This window comes from Vespula pensylvanica, chromosome 5 (assembly GCF_014466175.1).
Source record: "Vespula pensylvanica isolate Volc-1 chromosome 5, ASM1446617v1, whole genome shotgun sequence".
Lineage (NCBI taxonomy): Eukaryota > Metazoa > Arthropoda > Insecta > Hymenoptera > Vespidae > Vespula > Vespula pensylvanica.
In genome coordinates, this window is record NC_057689.1 from 1,478,834 (window position 1) to 1,494,437 (window position 15,604).

The 15,604-nt window shown below is 32.2% G+C and overlaps 2 protein-coding genes across 3 annotated transcripts; one reads left to right on the plus strand and one right to left on the minus strand.

Annotated features, from left to right (window-relative positions):
* Positions 1-101: 101 nt before the first annotated feature.
* On the plus strand, positions 102-12,702 carry LOC122629535 (neuronal acetylcholine receptor subunit alpha-10-like). 2 transcript variants are annotated; one of them, XM_043813065.1, is made up of 10 exons: positions 102-240; positions 1,483-1,720; positions 6,638-6,774; positions 6,941-7,095; positions 7,283-7,466; positions 9,078-9,294; positions 9,727-9,861; positions 10,470-10,639; positions 10,803-10,935; positions 11,030-12,702. In XM_043813065.1, the coding sequence occupies exons 2-10, from the start codon at positions 1,660-1,662 to the stop codon at positions 11,278-11,280; spliced, it is 1,443 nt and encodes a 480-aa protein (XP_043669000.1). In that variant the 5' UTR covers positions 102-240; positions 1,483-1,659; the 3' UTR covers positions 11,281-12,702. The 2 variants fall into 2 exon arrangements, with proteins under 2 accessions (XP_043669000.1, XP_043669001.1); XM_043813066.1 differs by lacking the exon at positions 1,483-1,720 and having other exon boundaries at positions 120-240.
* On the minus strand, positions 11,649-12,874 carry LOC122629540 (calmodulin-like protein 4). Its single transcript, XM_043813074.1, has 5 exons — positions 12,763-12,874; positions 12,648-12,678; positions 12,359-12,490; positions 12,064-12,246; positions 11,649-11,983 (listed from the first exon to the last, which is right to left on the minus strand). Exons 1-5 carry the CDS (start codon positions 12,763-12,765, stop codon positions 11,883-11,885), a joined length of 450 nt encoding a protein of 149 aa, XP_043669009.1. The 5' UTR covers positions 12,766-12,874; the 3' UTR covers positions 11,649-11,882.
* Positions 12,875-15,604: the final 2,730 nt, after the last annotated feature.

Sequence of the window (15,604 nt, forward strand, 5' to 3'; positions counted from 1 at the left end):
TAGAAAGAGAGAGAAATAAGTAAAGAATTGTTTAAGGTTATAAAATTTTCAAGAATTTTAAGAAGATACAATACGACACGTCAATTTAGAGTTTGAAATATGAGAAATTTAATTCGCGTGCACTTATTTGTCTGAAAATCGTATATAATTAACAAAAGGTAATCACATGGATGAAACAAACGATAATCGATTGGAACTTACGCAGGTGGTGCAACTTCGATCGTATTGGTCAGAATTCAGGTAGGAGAATCATTAAATCAATTAATTCGTTAGATAATATTTATTACGAAATATATATTTTTTTTCTCTTTTTCTTTCAGTTTATTTTTCCCTCTGGAAAATTTGAAAATAAAATTGGCGCATCGAGAAAAAAATAATGTAGAATATTTTAGATTCGTGTTTTTGCGAATTTAATACATGATCCGATTACGAAATAAAATTCACCAAAAGAAATGTATATATATATATATATATTTTTTTTTTATTCTCGTACTTTCTTTACACCTCGGTGCTTCGATTTGTATATTCGAGATTTAAAACATATCTCCTTCTAAAATAATTCCAAACGAGAAGGCTTTATTTTTACGTATTTACGTTCGCGTATTAACGCAGGACTAAAGCGTACACGCATGTTTCATTCGTACTTTTTCAGATATAAAAAATTCTCCCAAAAAGATTCTCTTCGAATTTTTGAAAAAGTCGATCAAACACATAATTTCGTAAAGCAAAATCGATGAATATATAACCTAATTATCTTTATATCTATTTAACATTTCGATATTCGTTTTGTTCGACCCAATTCGATCATGATAATTTCGATAATCGCAATTAGCCAATCGGACGTTTTAATCGATCGTAAATCCTATCATGGCGACTGTCGTCACGACGACGATTACGTATCCCGTTATTTTTTTGCTAATTACGTAGAGAAATTATAAATAATACAATCGCGAACGAATTATTAATTATAAATGAGTGTTTCGTGAGAAAATTCTAATGGTAAATAAGCATCGTTCATTTTTTATTCTCTTTCTCGTCTGTCTCTCTCTCTCTCTCTCTCTCTCTCGCTCATTTATATAAACAATTTTTTTCTAAACAATCTTTTTGCTCTTTGATTTCCCTCCCCCCCTCTCTCTCTCTCTTTTTCTTTTATATAAATAATTATTTCTTTAATTTTTTTTCTCTCGTTTTTATATAAACAATTTTTTTCCAATTTTCGTTTTCTTTCGTAATATTTCTCTCTCTCATACGAATCATTTTCTTTTTTTTTTTTTAACTATTTCTTTTTTTTTTAATTTCTCTTTCTACCTTTTATATAAATATTCTTCGTAATTTGATTTGTTTGACTTTTTTTTAATCTCCTTTATATAAATAATTTTTTTCTATTTTCCTCTTTTTTTTTTTTTTTTGATTTCTCTCTTTTTCTCTCTCATTCCCTTTCCCTCTCTCTCTCTCTGTCTCACTCTCTTCATTCTCTCCTAGGACACATCGTTCGACGTTCGTATCTGTATTGTTATGAAACGCCTGCGCGAGTTTCCTTTTGAAAGGAGCGACGGTAGGGGTAACGCGGGATTCAGGGGCGAAATTGCACCGTGGTTTTCAACTACCGGATATCAGTGAAAGACGGGCGGTCTCGCGGTTAAGTCGTCCTTCAACTCCATGTCGCCTTCTCTCGGTCTCTTCCTTCGCTACGGAATTTTGGCGGTTATTTTTAAGAATGGTGAGTGATCGCTTATTTTTTCTATCATCGCAAAACCTATCCCATTCTATTTTTTTTTTATTTTTTTTTATCTATCTCGTCCTTTTTTTTTTAATTTCTTTTCTTTTCTTTTTTTCCTTTTTCATGAGTTCCTGCCGAAAAACGTCGTTCTTTTTTATCTACCTATAAAGAACTTTGTGGTTCGATTGAAAATTTTGTCGCGTTAAGTAATTGTAATATTCGATGATGATGATGATGATGATAATAATAATAATAATAATAATAAGATCAAAATCATTTTTCTCTCTCCGTGAATCGAATAAACATTGTATATTATATTTCGTTTACTTGCGATATCAAAGCAATAGAAGTCGTTCGTTCGTTCGTTCGTTCGTTCATTCATTCGTTCGTTCGTCTAGTTTAATCTAACTTTTTAATTTAAGTTATAACGTATAAGTTGGAAACGACACCCGCTTCGAAAGATCAGCTCATTTACCGACCGTCCTTCCACTTCGAATTTTTTCACAAATATGGACTTTTCGATCGAGGGGGTCAAGGATTTTCCTTGAATTATTTTCCACGAGGAATTTTTTTTTTTTTTTTTCTTTTCTTTTCTTTTATGCCTCGACTCTATTTTTTCTTTTTCATTGAAACGTGTGATGTTGGTGAAACTGATAGCGGCTGTAGTAAAATAACTCCTTTACGAATTCAAAAATTTCGGAATAGATTTTAATTATAATCTACCTTGATCCATCCTTCTCATTCGATCCAAACTTTTTCACTATGTTCCAATTCAATTAAGAATACCATTTATATACGATTATTTCGATGATTTATATTAAATGCTTTTTTTTTTTTTTTTTTCAATTATTATATACACCTATCCGTTCAATCAGCTTTTCTCGATTGTTACAGAGACGTATTAATCTTGATATAGTAGCAATACGATATATCATATCTTTGTAATAAATTTGATTATTCTCTTTAAGCTTTCCATCGTATATCATGTACTAATACATAGTTGAACGATCTCAAGTACGTTTGCATATACTATTTTATATTTTAATGATTACAACTTATGTAATCATTAAAATATAAAATGATGTAAGAGTCGTTATTGCAGTTTTTTTTAATCGTGTTGTATGTGTATATATGTACATATGTATATATTATGTTCGCTTAATTTTTTATATTACCAATATGTTTCGCAACGCAAAACTTTTAAAAATATTTTATTAAGGATTTTATTAATAATAATTAAATTATTAATATAGCCGATGAAATTTATTATTTATCTCAAATCTGTACTGTTTTCACAATACGTAATAATGCATATTGATATCGCATTCGATAAATTATTACTTTTTTTTTTTTTTTCATTTTATTCCTGTAACATATCGAACGAGCGACATCGTTTTATACAGTTTCTTCTCGTAAAATATGAGAGATAAAATGGTACGAGCTGATGGTAAAATTCTTTTCTCATATAGCTGACATTTTCAATATTATCTTTTATATGTATTTTTAAATATCTATTGGATAAGAAATTTTCGAAAAATGAGATCGTCCAATATAAATACAAATTGGTCAGATAAATTGGACAGTAAACGATACGAATTCAGAATCTACGTAAATGTATATCTACGTGTTAGAGAAGAACAATAAAAAAGAGCACACAGAAAAAAGGGATAAAAGATTGGAGAAAAAATATTTGCTATCTTTGAATGAATCGAAGCGAAATGTGCGATTCAATGAAATCTCTACTAATCGTTCTATCGATGGCTTTCGTTCGAAAGCTTCCTTTCTCTCTCTGTTTCTCTCTCTCTCTCTTTCCCCTTTTCACTCTCTCATTCTCTCTTACTCTTCCTTTTTTTTTGTCAAGAGCGCTCATTTGAAACTCTCGTTCGACGAAATACCGTCTTTTTTGGTCTCACAAAGAAAAGCGTAAACTGTATTTTAAAAAACATTTTGAAAGAATCGTAAAAAAAGTGAGAACAAAGCAACACGGATTTTCCTTGTTCCCAAATTCAGCATGAGAAAGACAAAACAAATAAAAGAAAAAAAAAAAAAGAAAGAAAGAAAGAAAGAAAAAGAGGGATGTACCGATTGTTTTCATCATACTGATACATCTCTCTTGCATTAATTCAAATTGTTTGCAATTTTGAAAATGGCGCGTTTACGCACGAAATCACGTGATACCGTGATCACTTTCTTTTTAAGCGGGATATTTAAATCTTTTTATACGTAATTAATTTAATCTTTTTAATTTTTCTTAATCTATATAATTTTTCTTTTGTTTATACATTTTGATTAAAAAATTAATATACATTTCGATTATATATATATATATATATATATATATATATATAATGGTATCTATATAATTGTTATAATTATAACGACTCTGAAAAATAAAACGAAATTTGTTTTTTTTTCTAAAACCAAATTGTTCATCAAGTCTTTTCGAATATCGGGAACTATTTTGTGTAACGAGATCGATTAAGACAAGTTCGATCTCCGATTAAAGCTCATTTCTACTAACCGTCCGTTAATTCGATCGTTCAACTCGACAGGATTTCCTGCAAGAATATTATCGCATTTGATCGAGTTGTAAATGAGTTTCGTGTTCCACAAATTTCTCTGGGCTCTCTTCATTCCTCTCTTTACTTATCCTCTCACCCTTCTCTTCTTCATTCTCTTTTCTCTTTCTCTCTCTCTGTCTCTCCCTTTTCCTCTTTCTCCTTCAAATAGTCGAAGAATTTTCGTTCAAATTGCGACGCTCATTTATTCGATTTCCTTTTCCATCGATTTTCTATTTATCGAATAGAATCGATAGAATCGTTCGTGGCGAAACAATAAGCGTTTATCTATCTATCTACCTATCTCTCTCTCTCTCTCTCTATATATATATATATATATATATACATACATACATACGTATCGATCGTTTGAAATATATGCGCAAAATTAGAATAATTTAGTTCGCGGCATGCCACACGTTGTCATCTTGAATAATTTTTATTTTCTTTATCATAATTTTTTCACGCGAATTGTTTAACCGGAATAAGAAAAAGAACGATCGTTTGGTACAATTTATTAGGCAATTTTTTTTTATGCTATTTTTTACCTCGTTATCCTTACAGAATATTCTTCTCAATTTTTTTACTCTTTCTCTCTCCCACTGGAGGAGAAACAATCCGCCATTATTACGCGTGAAGTATTGCGAAAGAGCTCTCGTATTCTGTATATAGTAATAATGATAATGATGATGATAATGATAATAATAATAATAATAAATAAATAAACGAACACATTGACTACGGAGAAACCATAACTATAATAATATTAATAACGATAATAATAACAGTAAACCATCGTCTTAATAATCGTCATAAATTCATGTTTTTATTAGCAACAACTTTGTAGAAAACATTTCTTATCACATTTCTCCTATTAGTTTGACTATCAGATATCTCGGTAATTGAAGATGATATCTATGACAAAATCTTCTATATTTATAGAATTTATGAAATATCTTCTATATTTTCTGAAAACTAACAATAGGAGAAGAAAATGAAGAGAAATGTAAAAAGTATAACTGAGCGAACTTTCACATTTATTTTCTTTTTTTTTTTTTTCTTTTCTTTTTCTTTCTTTCCTTTCTTTGTTATAATAGATAATATATGTGTGTGCGTGCACACGCGCGCGCGCGTGTGTGTGTGTACATGTACATACCTGTATGTATTTCACGAAATGCAATTTGTCGCGCGAATCGATGCGAGAAACATCTATCACATTTCGAAGGACGATGTTCCCTTCGGTTGTGTCCGTCATTTTTTGGGACGATACTTTTCTGTCGGCTCTTCGATATCATGTCAGAGATATACATGTACATATATGGATACATAAAAAATATATGTACTTATATATATGTATCTATATATATATATATATATGTGTATGTATGTATCCTTCCAATCTGAATAATCCATATGATCGACTCGCGAACATCTGACGATTTTATTATATTAGAAACAAATTCTTTGATTTGTTCATACTTAACATTCATTCATGGTGAACTATTATATGCAAAATATAAATTCATCGAACGATTATTTCGATATATTGTATTCGATTAAAAATTGACTCGCTAACATCTATTCGATTTTATTATATTAGAAATAAATTTGATTTGTTTCATAGTTGTTATCATCGAACTCATAAAAACATTCACGACGGTAAGGACACAATGTAAGCAATTAATTAGTATTTAAAAGTTTTTTGTATGAAAGAAAGAGTCGATGATCGAAAGGGATGAAAATTAGGTTGTGCTAATTACAGTTGGATAATAAATCATAGATTTTTTATTATATAATTCTAATTAACTTTCAGTTACAATAGATAGGAAAAAATGAAGGAAGATGTCATTTAAGCTGGAAGATTAGTGTCTATCTTGTTCTCATCAACGCTTTTTACGTCTCTTTGTACTCTCGATAAACGTGAAAAGTCAAGAGTTACGGAGGATTAGCTAACGTACGAATTGGGTTTTGGCACAATAGACGTAACTATCGTCTATATTCGATTCTACGACGTAACTATCGAAGATTAGGTGAAGTAGTTGGAAGGAGTGAAGTGACGTGTTAAATTAACTTGAAATCTCTAGCTTTGATGGACCGGTTAGAATGCATACAAGGAAGAAGTTTGATAAATCGATTAGATCGTTATCGTTTCGGAATTAAATTTCATGAAAATTTTGTTGACATTAAAATTATCGATCTTATTCAATTTCACAATAACGTATATAAATAAAAACATGCTCTCATGAAAATTATTTTAATAATTATAAAAGATCCGAAAAATTTGATAATTCCCTTTCGTTAATCCAATGTAAGTTAATTAACGCGGACCGTAATACATTTTTTGATATTACTTTTTCAGGTTTCTGTGACGAACACGAATATAGATTGACAAAATACTTGTTGGATGGATACGATGCCGCTGTGAGACCAGCAAAAAATTCCTCTCAACCTTTGGCCGTTGTCTTTGGTCTTTCTCTTCATCATATCATCGATGTGGTGAGTGATCGACCGTGAAAATTCTTTGAACAATGAATATCTATATAGTTGCAGACGTATAAGTGTTGAGTGTATTGGCTATGAGTATTACTACCTACGCCATTGATACATATAAATGGCAATATCTGATCTTTAATTAATTAAAATCGATCGTTTCAATTGGCAGGATGAAAAAAATCAAATACTAACCACTAATTGTTGGGTCACGCAAATTTGGACCGATCATCATTTGAAATGGAACATCTCGGATTTCGCAGGAATTCGAGTAATTCGTGTCCCATACAATCGAGTTTGGAGACCTGATATTATACTCTATAACAAGTAAGCAGGTCTTCATATTTTTGTTTCTACTATCATATTTCTAATGTAATACATATATATACATATATATATATATATATTTGTGTTGTCTCTATTACAATAGAAAATATATATGTAGGAATATAATCGAATTAAAAAGTATGATCAAACATGGCGACTCAAAGATTCATTAAATATTTTTGTACAGCGCAGATCCGCAGTACAGCTCAGCGATTATAAATACAAACGTGATCGTCAGTCACACGGGCGAAGTAGTATGGCTCAGTCATGGTATTTTTCGTAGCAGCTGTGACATAGATGTTGAATTTTTTCCCTTCGACGAACAAAGGTGTGCCTTGAAGTGGGCATCTTGGACTTACGATGGATATCAGGTATATCATGTATATAAACGGGTGATTATGAAACTGGTTTAAGTCAAAAATTATATAAAAAAAAAATTTATACGAACTGGAATAAATTAAATTCTTTTTTTTTTTTTTTTTAAACTTTCAACTCAAACCACTTTTATAATCACCGGCTCATATATTTCCAACAATTTTTTTCATTAAAAAAAAAAAAATATATATATATATAGGGTGTCCAATTTGAAAAAAAAATTTGACTTTACGATTTAACAAGGAAATATTGGGAATATTTCTTCCGTGAATTTCCGACATATTTAGCAACTTTATTGTTCGACGTAAAAAAAAAAAAAAAAAGAAAAAAGAAAAGAGAAAAGAGAAAAATCCTGACGTAGGGCGGTCCCTGCGGATTTTTCCAAGCAATTAACTTCAACCGTGCATGGAAAAAAAGCTTGCCAACGGCTGTTAATATTCAAGACGTTGTACCTAAAATCCAACGTTGTGGTCTCGACAATTCTACGATATCTACATGTCGGCTAATGAATAAATAAATTTTTCTATACTTTAATATCCCCATAGGATAACATATATTCCATTTGTTTTTATCTTATCCTCGAGGAACACAATATTGTTGGTTTAAATTATATCTTCAAACTCTCAATTCACTTTGGCAAACACTTTTCCAAAGGAGAATCAACATAGTCGTTAGAACTTTCATAGTCAGAGAGTTATGGTTTAATTTAAAAGCATATAGGTAAAGTTTCTATCAGCTAGTCAATCAAAAAACACTTTTACAAGTTGCACGGAAGATCCCATTAGAACGAATTAGAAAAAATATATTTGATACCAAATTATTTGGGATTATAATTAATTGGATCGTCAAATTGATTCGTAGCAAAAAAAAAAAAAAAAAAGAAAAAAATATTTCATTCGATCGAATAAAAAATTGATCGTTTTAAAGATACTTCCCTGAATGAAAAAAATCCATTTGTTGATTTCTTTTATAGTAAAGTATATCTTAAAACAGATTAAAAAAACATGAGTATCCATTCGTGTCGTGTGTAGTTCGTTAACTATGAACGAGATCGTCTGGACGATCGGGTGAATCATTTGAGAGGAGCAAATCGAATATGTTAGTTCGCCACGTCGTCGAAAAGGGATCGGGCAGATCGAAGGGCTTAATCCTGTATGGAAGAAGAATTCAATGCAAGCCCAGATTCACTCTCTCAATTGGTGAGCCCTCTCTCTCTCTCTCTCTCCTTTTCCATCTCTCTCTCTCTCTCTTTTTCTCCTTTTCCTTTACCTATCTCCTCCTCCTCCTCCTCTTCCTTCTTTTTCTTTTTCTTTCCTTTCCTTTCCTTTCCTTTCCTACTTTTCAATCTTCTTCGGTTGAAGCCATTTTTCGCGACGCATAACTCTTCTCCTTCTCTTCTGCCCTTTTAACGGCGAAGTGTGATCGAATTAATAATTAGATTTAAATGAAAAAAAAGGGAAGAAAAAAAAAAAGATCGAAAAAGTGAACTCGATAGAATAACCGATATTGTAAGTTTCAATCGTTTTTTCTTTCTTCTTCTTCTTTTTAAATTTTTCTTTTCTTTCTTTCTTTTTTTTTTTTTTTTTTATTTGCGTATTTTGTTTCAGCTCGAACTTGAGAAACAGAGCGAAAAAGGCGATGTAACTAATTATAAAGCAAATGGTGAATTCGATCTCGTCAATTTTTCTGCCAGACGAAACATCGAGTATTATTCGTGTTGTCCAGAACCTTACCCGGATATCACTTATGAGATTCGCTTACGACGACGATCCATGTTTTACGTCTTCAATCTCATCCTTCCTTGTATACTTATCAACGGTATCGGTAAGTTATACAGTAATATCCTTTTTCTATTATATTCTAAAGCCTTCTATATGGCTAACTTATTTTCCCTACGACTTTTTTTCTTTTTCTCTTTGTCGCATCTTTGTAATTTCAAATATTCCACACAAAATAATGCATTTGTGTGCGTCTGTTTATGTGTACTCCACTCGACCATTTTAATTAAACGTGAAACGTTTAGGAGACGGTAAATAAATAAAGCAGAAACAAAACAAAACAAAAAGTAGAAAAAAGAAATAGGAAAAAATAGAAGAAATGAAAGAATTCTTTTTTTTTTTACGTTTCTCTTTCTCATAAAAGATTTTATCTCTAGAGTTAGAAAACGACGATCCGTTAAAAACCTTTCATTCGATATTCCACAGTTAAAATGTCACGAGAGCAAAAGTTTTTATCAGTGGTCTTATATTTGTGCAGCTCTACTGGTATTCTATGTACCTTCGGAATCTGGAGAAAAAGTTACTCTTGGGATCTCAGCTCTTCTTTCGATGACCGTCTTCCTAATGACAATACGCGAGACTCTTCCACCGACGGAAAAGACACCTTTGATCAGTTAGTATTTTTTCTTTTTCTATCTGCAAAATATTTTAATATCGATGATATCTAAATTTTAGATACAAATAGTAATTCAAGAAAATTTCCACGTTTCTAACGTTTGAATCATCAAATTAAAAAAATTATATATATATATATATGAAAGGTGTGTAGTATAATATCGTACAAAGTCATTTAAAATTGTGTATATGAAATAATCTAGAAGCCAATCAAGATCATTCCCAATAATATGATTACTGAGAATCCCTGCGTCTATAGTGACGTTTCAAATGCGTTGGCGTGGAACTTGAAGAAAGTGGGACGACGTTTATATTGGAACAATAAATAGTGACAATTCTATCGATACCCTGCAGCTCTGTTTCTATTCAACTTCAAAAAAAAATAAAAAATAAAAAAAAAATAAATAAATTAAAAGGAATAGTTTTATCACGTTTCTTTTTTTTTTTTTTTTTTTTTTTTTAAATATAATTCTTTTCTCGTTTCGATAGGATTTGTCATTGAGATTGCAATCATTAATTTAAATGATTAATTTATTTATATAAAATTTATACACGTATGCACATATGTTTAATGATGCCATTATGCATTTTGCTTTTCGCATTTAGGTCTCTATTATGGAGTAAGCATTTGTCTCGTGTCGTTCGCGTCAGGATTAGCGGTATTGACTTTGAATTTACATCATCGTGGCACGAGAGTACCCGAAGTTGTGAGATCGTTATTTCTACACAAGCTGGCAAGAATAGTGTTTCTTAATTTTCAAGAAGAAAATAAGCCGGTAATGTAACAAAATTTTTATTGAATATAATACATTAAAATACATTGAAATTTTTTATTAATAAGAAAAAAAAAGAAAGAAAAATTAAAAAAAAAAAAAAAAAGAAAAACAGAATAGGAGAAACGTTTTCATTTGATTAAAAAATTTGTCACAATTATATTAGGGATCTACAGAATCGATGAGAAAGGTAAATAGTTGTCCATTACATTCTAAAACTGATTTACCTCAACAACAAATGACGTCACCTAAGCACGTTAAGAGAAAGCAGGATGATGATAGCAGCAGTCCTAATCTTCGTAAGTTTTTTCGTTTCTTTTATTTTCTTTTTTTTGTTCTTTTCTAAATCTTCTTTTAAGTCTCTAATCCTGTTACCACGTTTGATGATTTTAGATTTTGGAAAAGATACTAATTTGGAAACTCAATGGACTCGCATTTTGGGAAGAGTGCATGCCACTATTGAGAACAACGAGAGACGTCTAGCTGAACAAGATAAAAGAGAAAGAACGGAATTAGAATGGAAACAAATCGCTCTTGTTAGCGATCGTATATTGTTAGGTATTTTCTTTCTTATGACTGTCGTTAGCACAGCTGTTATTTTATACGGTTCACCACCTACTACGGAAAGCAAAAACGATGACTAATCGTAGAAATTATTTTAGATTTTATTAAAGTCAATTTTGTATAAAACGTCAAATTACAATTGTTCGCTATGCCGATTATATTTAATCGTATAATATATATAAAAAAAGAAAACATTAAATTATTAGAATGACAGTAGTTAAACAAGCAAATAAGACTTCGAAACTCGTTGTATAGTTCGATTGTGATTTCTTTTTTTCGTGCGGCTAATATTAAGAGCATGTTTAGCTATACTTTTTTACACTGTGGAATTTAATAATCATAAGTTTACTTGTTAAAGAGAGACGTCATTGTAAATATTATATCGAGTATTATATACGAATACCTATCTCAGCTGCATAATTCAATCGATAATTCAGTAAGTAATAAATAATAAGGTATAATTGCTATTTTATTAAATTTCAAGTAATGTTTGCTTACAATATTTACTTCTTACAATTAATTTAAATTCTTATGAAAAATATACGGTATTAAAGTTGGAAAATATTAAGCCAAGGAAAGGTTCGTTTAAAAGTATAATGTTATATAGAATTGTTACAAATTACGTAGTAATAAATATCTTCAAATAGCATATATAAAAGATTTATAATTCAAACGTTAATATTTAATAATAGTCAGGTACCGGTGCACAGGCGATTTTTACAAAATCTTCATATTTGACATTACCATTGATGGATACATTGGCCTCTCGAAAGATTTGCTCAACTTTAATACAAAAAATACTCGTATAAAGATTTTTGTAAGCATAAATTTTCTTATCACATTTCAAATTTACAATTACTCACCTTCTTTGTTACTTAATTTTTCTCCCCAGTGAAGGAGCATGTGAGCCAATTGTCGCGCAGGTATAGTACCAGTATGAGCAGTATCTGCAGCTTGAAAAGCTTCTATTACTTCTTTCGGAAGATCTTCCGCTCTTGTTTGCAAATGCATGGCTTCCAGAAAATCAGCGAATGACATTTTTCCACCTAAGGTATACGAAAACAAAATTTTTAATATTTTACCGCATAATTTAGACCGACATAAAAGTCATTATGATTGCAAAAAAAAAAAAAAAAGAAAATAATTGGAATAGCCAACCTTTATCTTTAAGATATTTATTCAATTCTGCAATCGTTGGACTGAGGCCTAACGACCTCATAATGATGGTCAATTCGTCTAAGGTCCGAATCTGACCATTGCGAGCAAATAGATAAAAACATTCCCTGAATTCTGTAATGGAACAAGTCAGGATCGTTAAATAAGTGTTTAATGATATGTATATCTATAAAGATGTAAATAAAAAAAAATATATACATATGTATACGTAAATAACATATTTTAGCATATAGTAAACAATATCAAAATATAATGTACACAAGGAACATACCATCGATATCTTCTTCTCGAAAGTAGCGAGCCTAAAATAAAAAATGTCAAAAGTGTACGTGTACATTTTGATAAATTTTTTTAAGTTATAGTATAACAATTATTTTCTTAATTACCATAATAAATTGTTTTTGAATTGTCACAGATATCTACAAACACCTGTCAAGAGTGTGACGTCAACGAATATCGACATCACAATACGACATAACCTAAAAACTTTGGACGATATTTTAACGCCTTAACGATAATATATATTTTATTTTAGCCGAATTAAAAGAAAGCGGAGATGAAATCTAATGAAATTACATTTTATTTTTCTTTCAAAATAGGTACTACATTTGGCGGTAAAATTTGTACATCGATAGAACGTAATATAAATTCTCTCCAGATTGCAGCCAATCATAACAGAGAATATTTTACAATTGGCCAATGAATAGCATCGAAGAAACGAATTCCCTTTTCGCATTACGAAGGAACATCAACAAATACTTTCAACAATGTTGGCAGTAAGAATTATGTTTTATTCATTTATATTTTATATTTGGCTACATTGTATTACTGTTTTATACGTTAGTTTTAATTTGTTAACGGTTTTTTGATAGATCACACAAGCTCATCGATGTATTTCACTTTTCGTACTTATTTCTATTCACAATAAATCACATACTTGTCAGATATAAAAATTTTGATCGCGTTTAATAATGGTAGCAAAAATAATATGTGTAGGTACGTATAAACGTATATATCAAAAAAATCATTAAAAAAAAGAAACACAAGAGATCACGTTCGATAAATCGTTAAGTATCTTTCGTCCATCGATTCGTATCGATCAAAATTTTGTCGAAATTTCTACTCGTATCGTAAACAAAGGAACAAAAAAAAAAAAAAAGAAAAATCGAAATTCACTGTTTTCAGACTCGAGAAACGTATTCCCTTCGAAGGACATCTTGTCTTTTCGTAATATCGAGAGATTCACCGACCACAGTTCGGATAATCAAAGAAAGTTTCACGTATTGAACTTCCGAAGGAATGGCGTTGAAAGGGCATGTGGTCGGATACTAGAGAAGAAGAGGAGGAAGAAGGAGACGAAAAAATGTAGGCGAAAGAGAAAGAAGGTAAGACTGATAGAAAGAGAATCGAGTATCCTCTCCGTTGGAACTTTGTTCTCGGAAGAGGGGAAAGACTAAACTCGACTTGCGAGGGGTAGTGGTCAAAGAGCGTTGAGTAGCTGACAAAGAGATGACCGAAGGGAAGGAAGAGAGAGAGAGAGAGAGAGAGAGAGAGATAAAGAAGAGATAAAAAGAGATAGGGTGAAATAGAAGAGGAAGGCTCGTTAAAGATAGGAGGGTCGAATAAGCTCGTCTGAGGGTGGTGGTGGTATCGGAGTGGGGTGGCGAGTAGATCGGGTGGGGGAAGACGGATGAAGCGCAGTACCGGTGCGTGCGATGAGGAGACATGGCAGGGAGTGGGGGGAAAGCACACAGCTGGGTCGAAGGCGGCGAGTGGTGGGGGAAGTCGTTGTCCTCGGTATCTTCACGCGAGTCACGAGCGGCTCGTCAGTTCGACGCGGAACGCGTTGCGATACGTATCGTTGTGTTTTTGACGTTTCTTTCTCCCTCTTTATTTCTTCATCTCTCTCTCTCTCTCTCTCTCGCCCGTGCTCTATCGCATTCACCCTCTACACATTTTATATCGGTCGGTCTCTCTCTGTCTCCTTCCAGTTCCCCGGTTTCTTTGTTTCTCTCGTTTTCGCGAGGGAGAGTCACGCACGCACTCGGAGGGCCGCTCCTGTGACACGTAATGGTGCGCGCGATTCATATCGGAGCGAACGCACTGTAACGCGAGGAACGCTCCGCCCTATGAACGTCGAGAGAGTCCAGTATCAAGAAGGAAAGGACGCCTGTGGCAACTGTGGCTTCGTTCTCCGAAGTTGTTGCCGCCGCTGCTGCTGCTGCTGCTGCTGCTGCACCTTGGTAAGTGTACGATAGTAAGAGAAAGAGAGCTTGATAGTAGAGAACGCGAGAATCGGCGAGCACGCGCGATACGTGCTTCGTGTAACTACATAAGTAATACCTTGTATCATATATCTATACGTACACGTACATGCGTGTCCGTTTCCCTTTTCCTTCTTACCCTCCTCCTTCTCCTCCTTCTCCTCTTCCTTTTCCTCCTCTTCCCTTTCCATCTTCTCATCCTCCTATCTTTCTTCCTTTGAACACATCCGTCTTTCCTATCTCATCCCTCCGTTCATTCGCGTCCCTTTCGCGCGCAGTCTCCGTCATTTTTCCTCTCTATTATACTCGGACCTTCAAAATCTCGTGTCGTTTAAACGGTTCCCTCGTTTACCGTTTTTTTTTTTTTTCATCCGACAGCTTCTCCTTTAATCTTTTCTTCGCGTTCTACGTGGAATTTCGTAAAAGAACACTTTTCATTTCGTAACTATGTACTCCGGACTTTGTTAATCCGATTGAATGTATATAGACGATTTTATATACATATATACATACGTACAAACATACATATATATATATACGTACATACATACATACATATATACATACATACATACATATATACATATATATATATATATATATATATATATATATATATATATATATATATACATGTACGTATTCGTATGGATGCAAACGTGCGATTATGTTTAAGAAGATGAAAGTCTACCATTGGCCCTTTCAACGAAAGACTCTACATCGATGATTTTTTTACTGGCAGCTTTGCATCTCAGCACTACGGTCATTATCGGTGACTTTAATGCCGACTCGTTACCTAACTCCGCAACGATTCTTCTTACCTCCATGAATTACTTTTGTTCCAGCAAGCTTTCACCTATTCCGTTTACCGATACGCGACAGGCACGGACACGTTGCAGATATATTATATTATTACCGATCGTTTTTGGCTTTGCTTTAACGTAACACGTAATCATTTCAAGCC

Bases quoted from the DNA above. Each gene is read 5' to 3' on its own strand.
- LOC122629535 (XM_043813066.1), top strand. From the start codon at position 171: ATGAAACAAACGATAATCGATTGGAACTTACGCAGGTGGTGCAACTTC. The intron at 7,096-7,282 runs GTAAGCAGGTCT...ATTTTTGTACAG, and splicing joins GATATTATACTCTATAACAA to CGCAGATCCGCAGTACAGCT. The intron at 9,862-10,469 runs GTTAGTATTTTT...TTTCGCATTTAG, and splicing joins GGAAAAGACACCTTTGATCA to GTCTCTATTATGGAGTAAGC.
- LOC122629540 (XM_043813074.1), bottom strand. The intron at 12,247-12,358 runs GTTGGCTATTCC...CGTATACCTTAG, and splicing joins TAAATATCTTAAAGATAAAG to GTGGAAAAATGTCATTCGCT. The intron at 11,984-12,063 runs GTGAGTAATTGT...TTTGTATTAAAG, and splicing joins AAAATTAAGTAACAAAGAAG to TTGAGCAAATCTTTCGAGAG.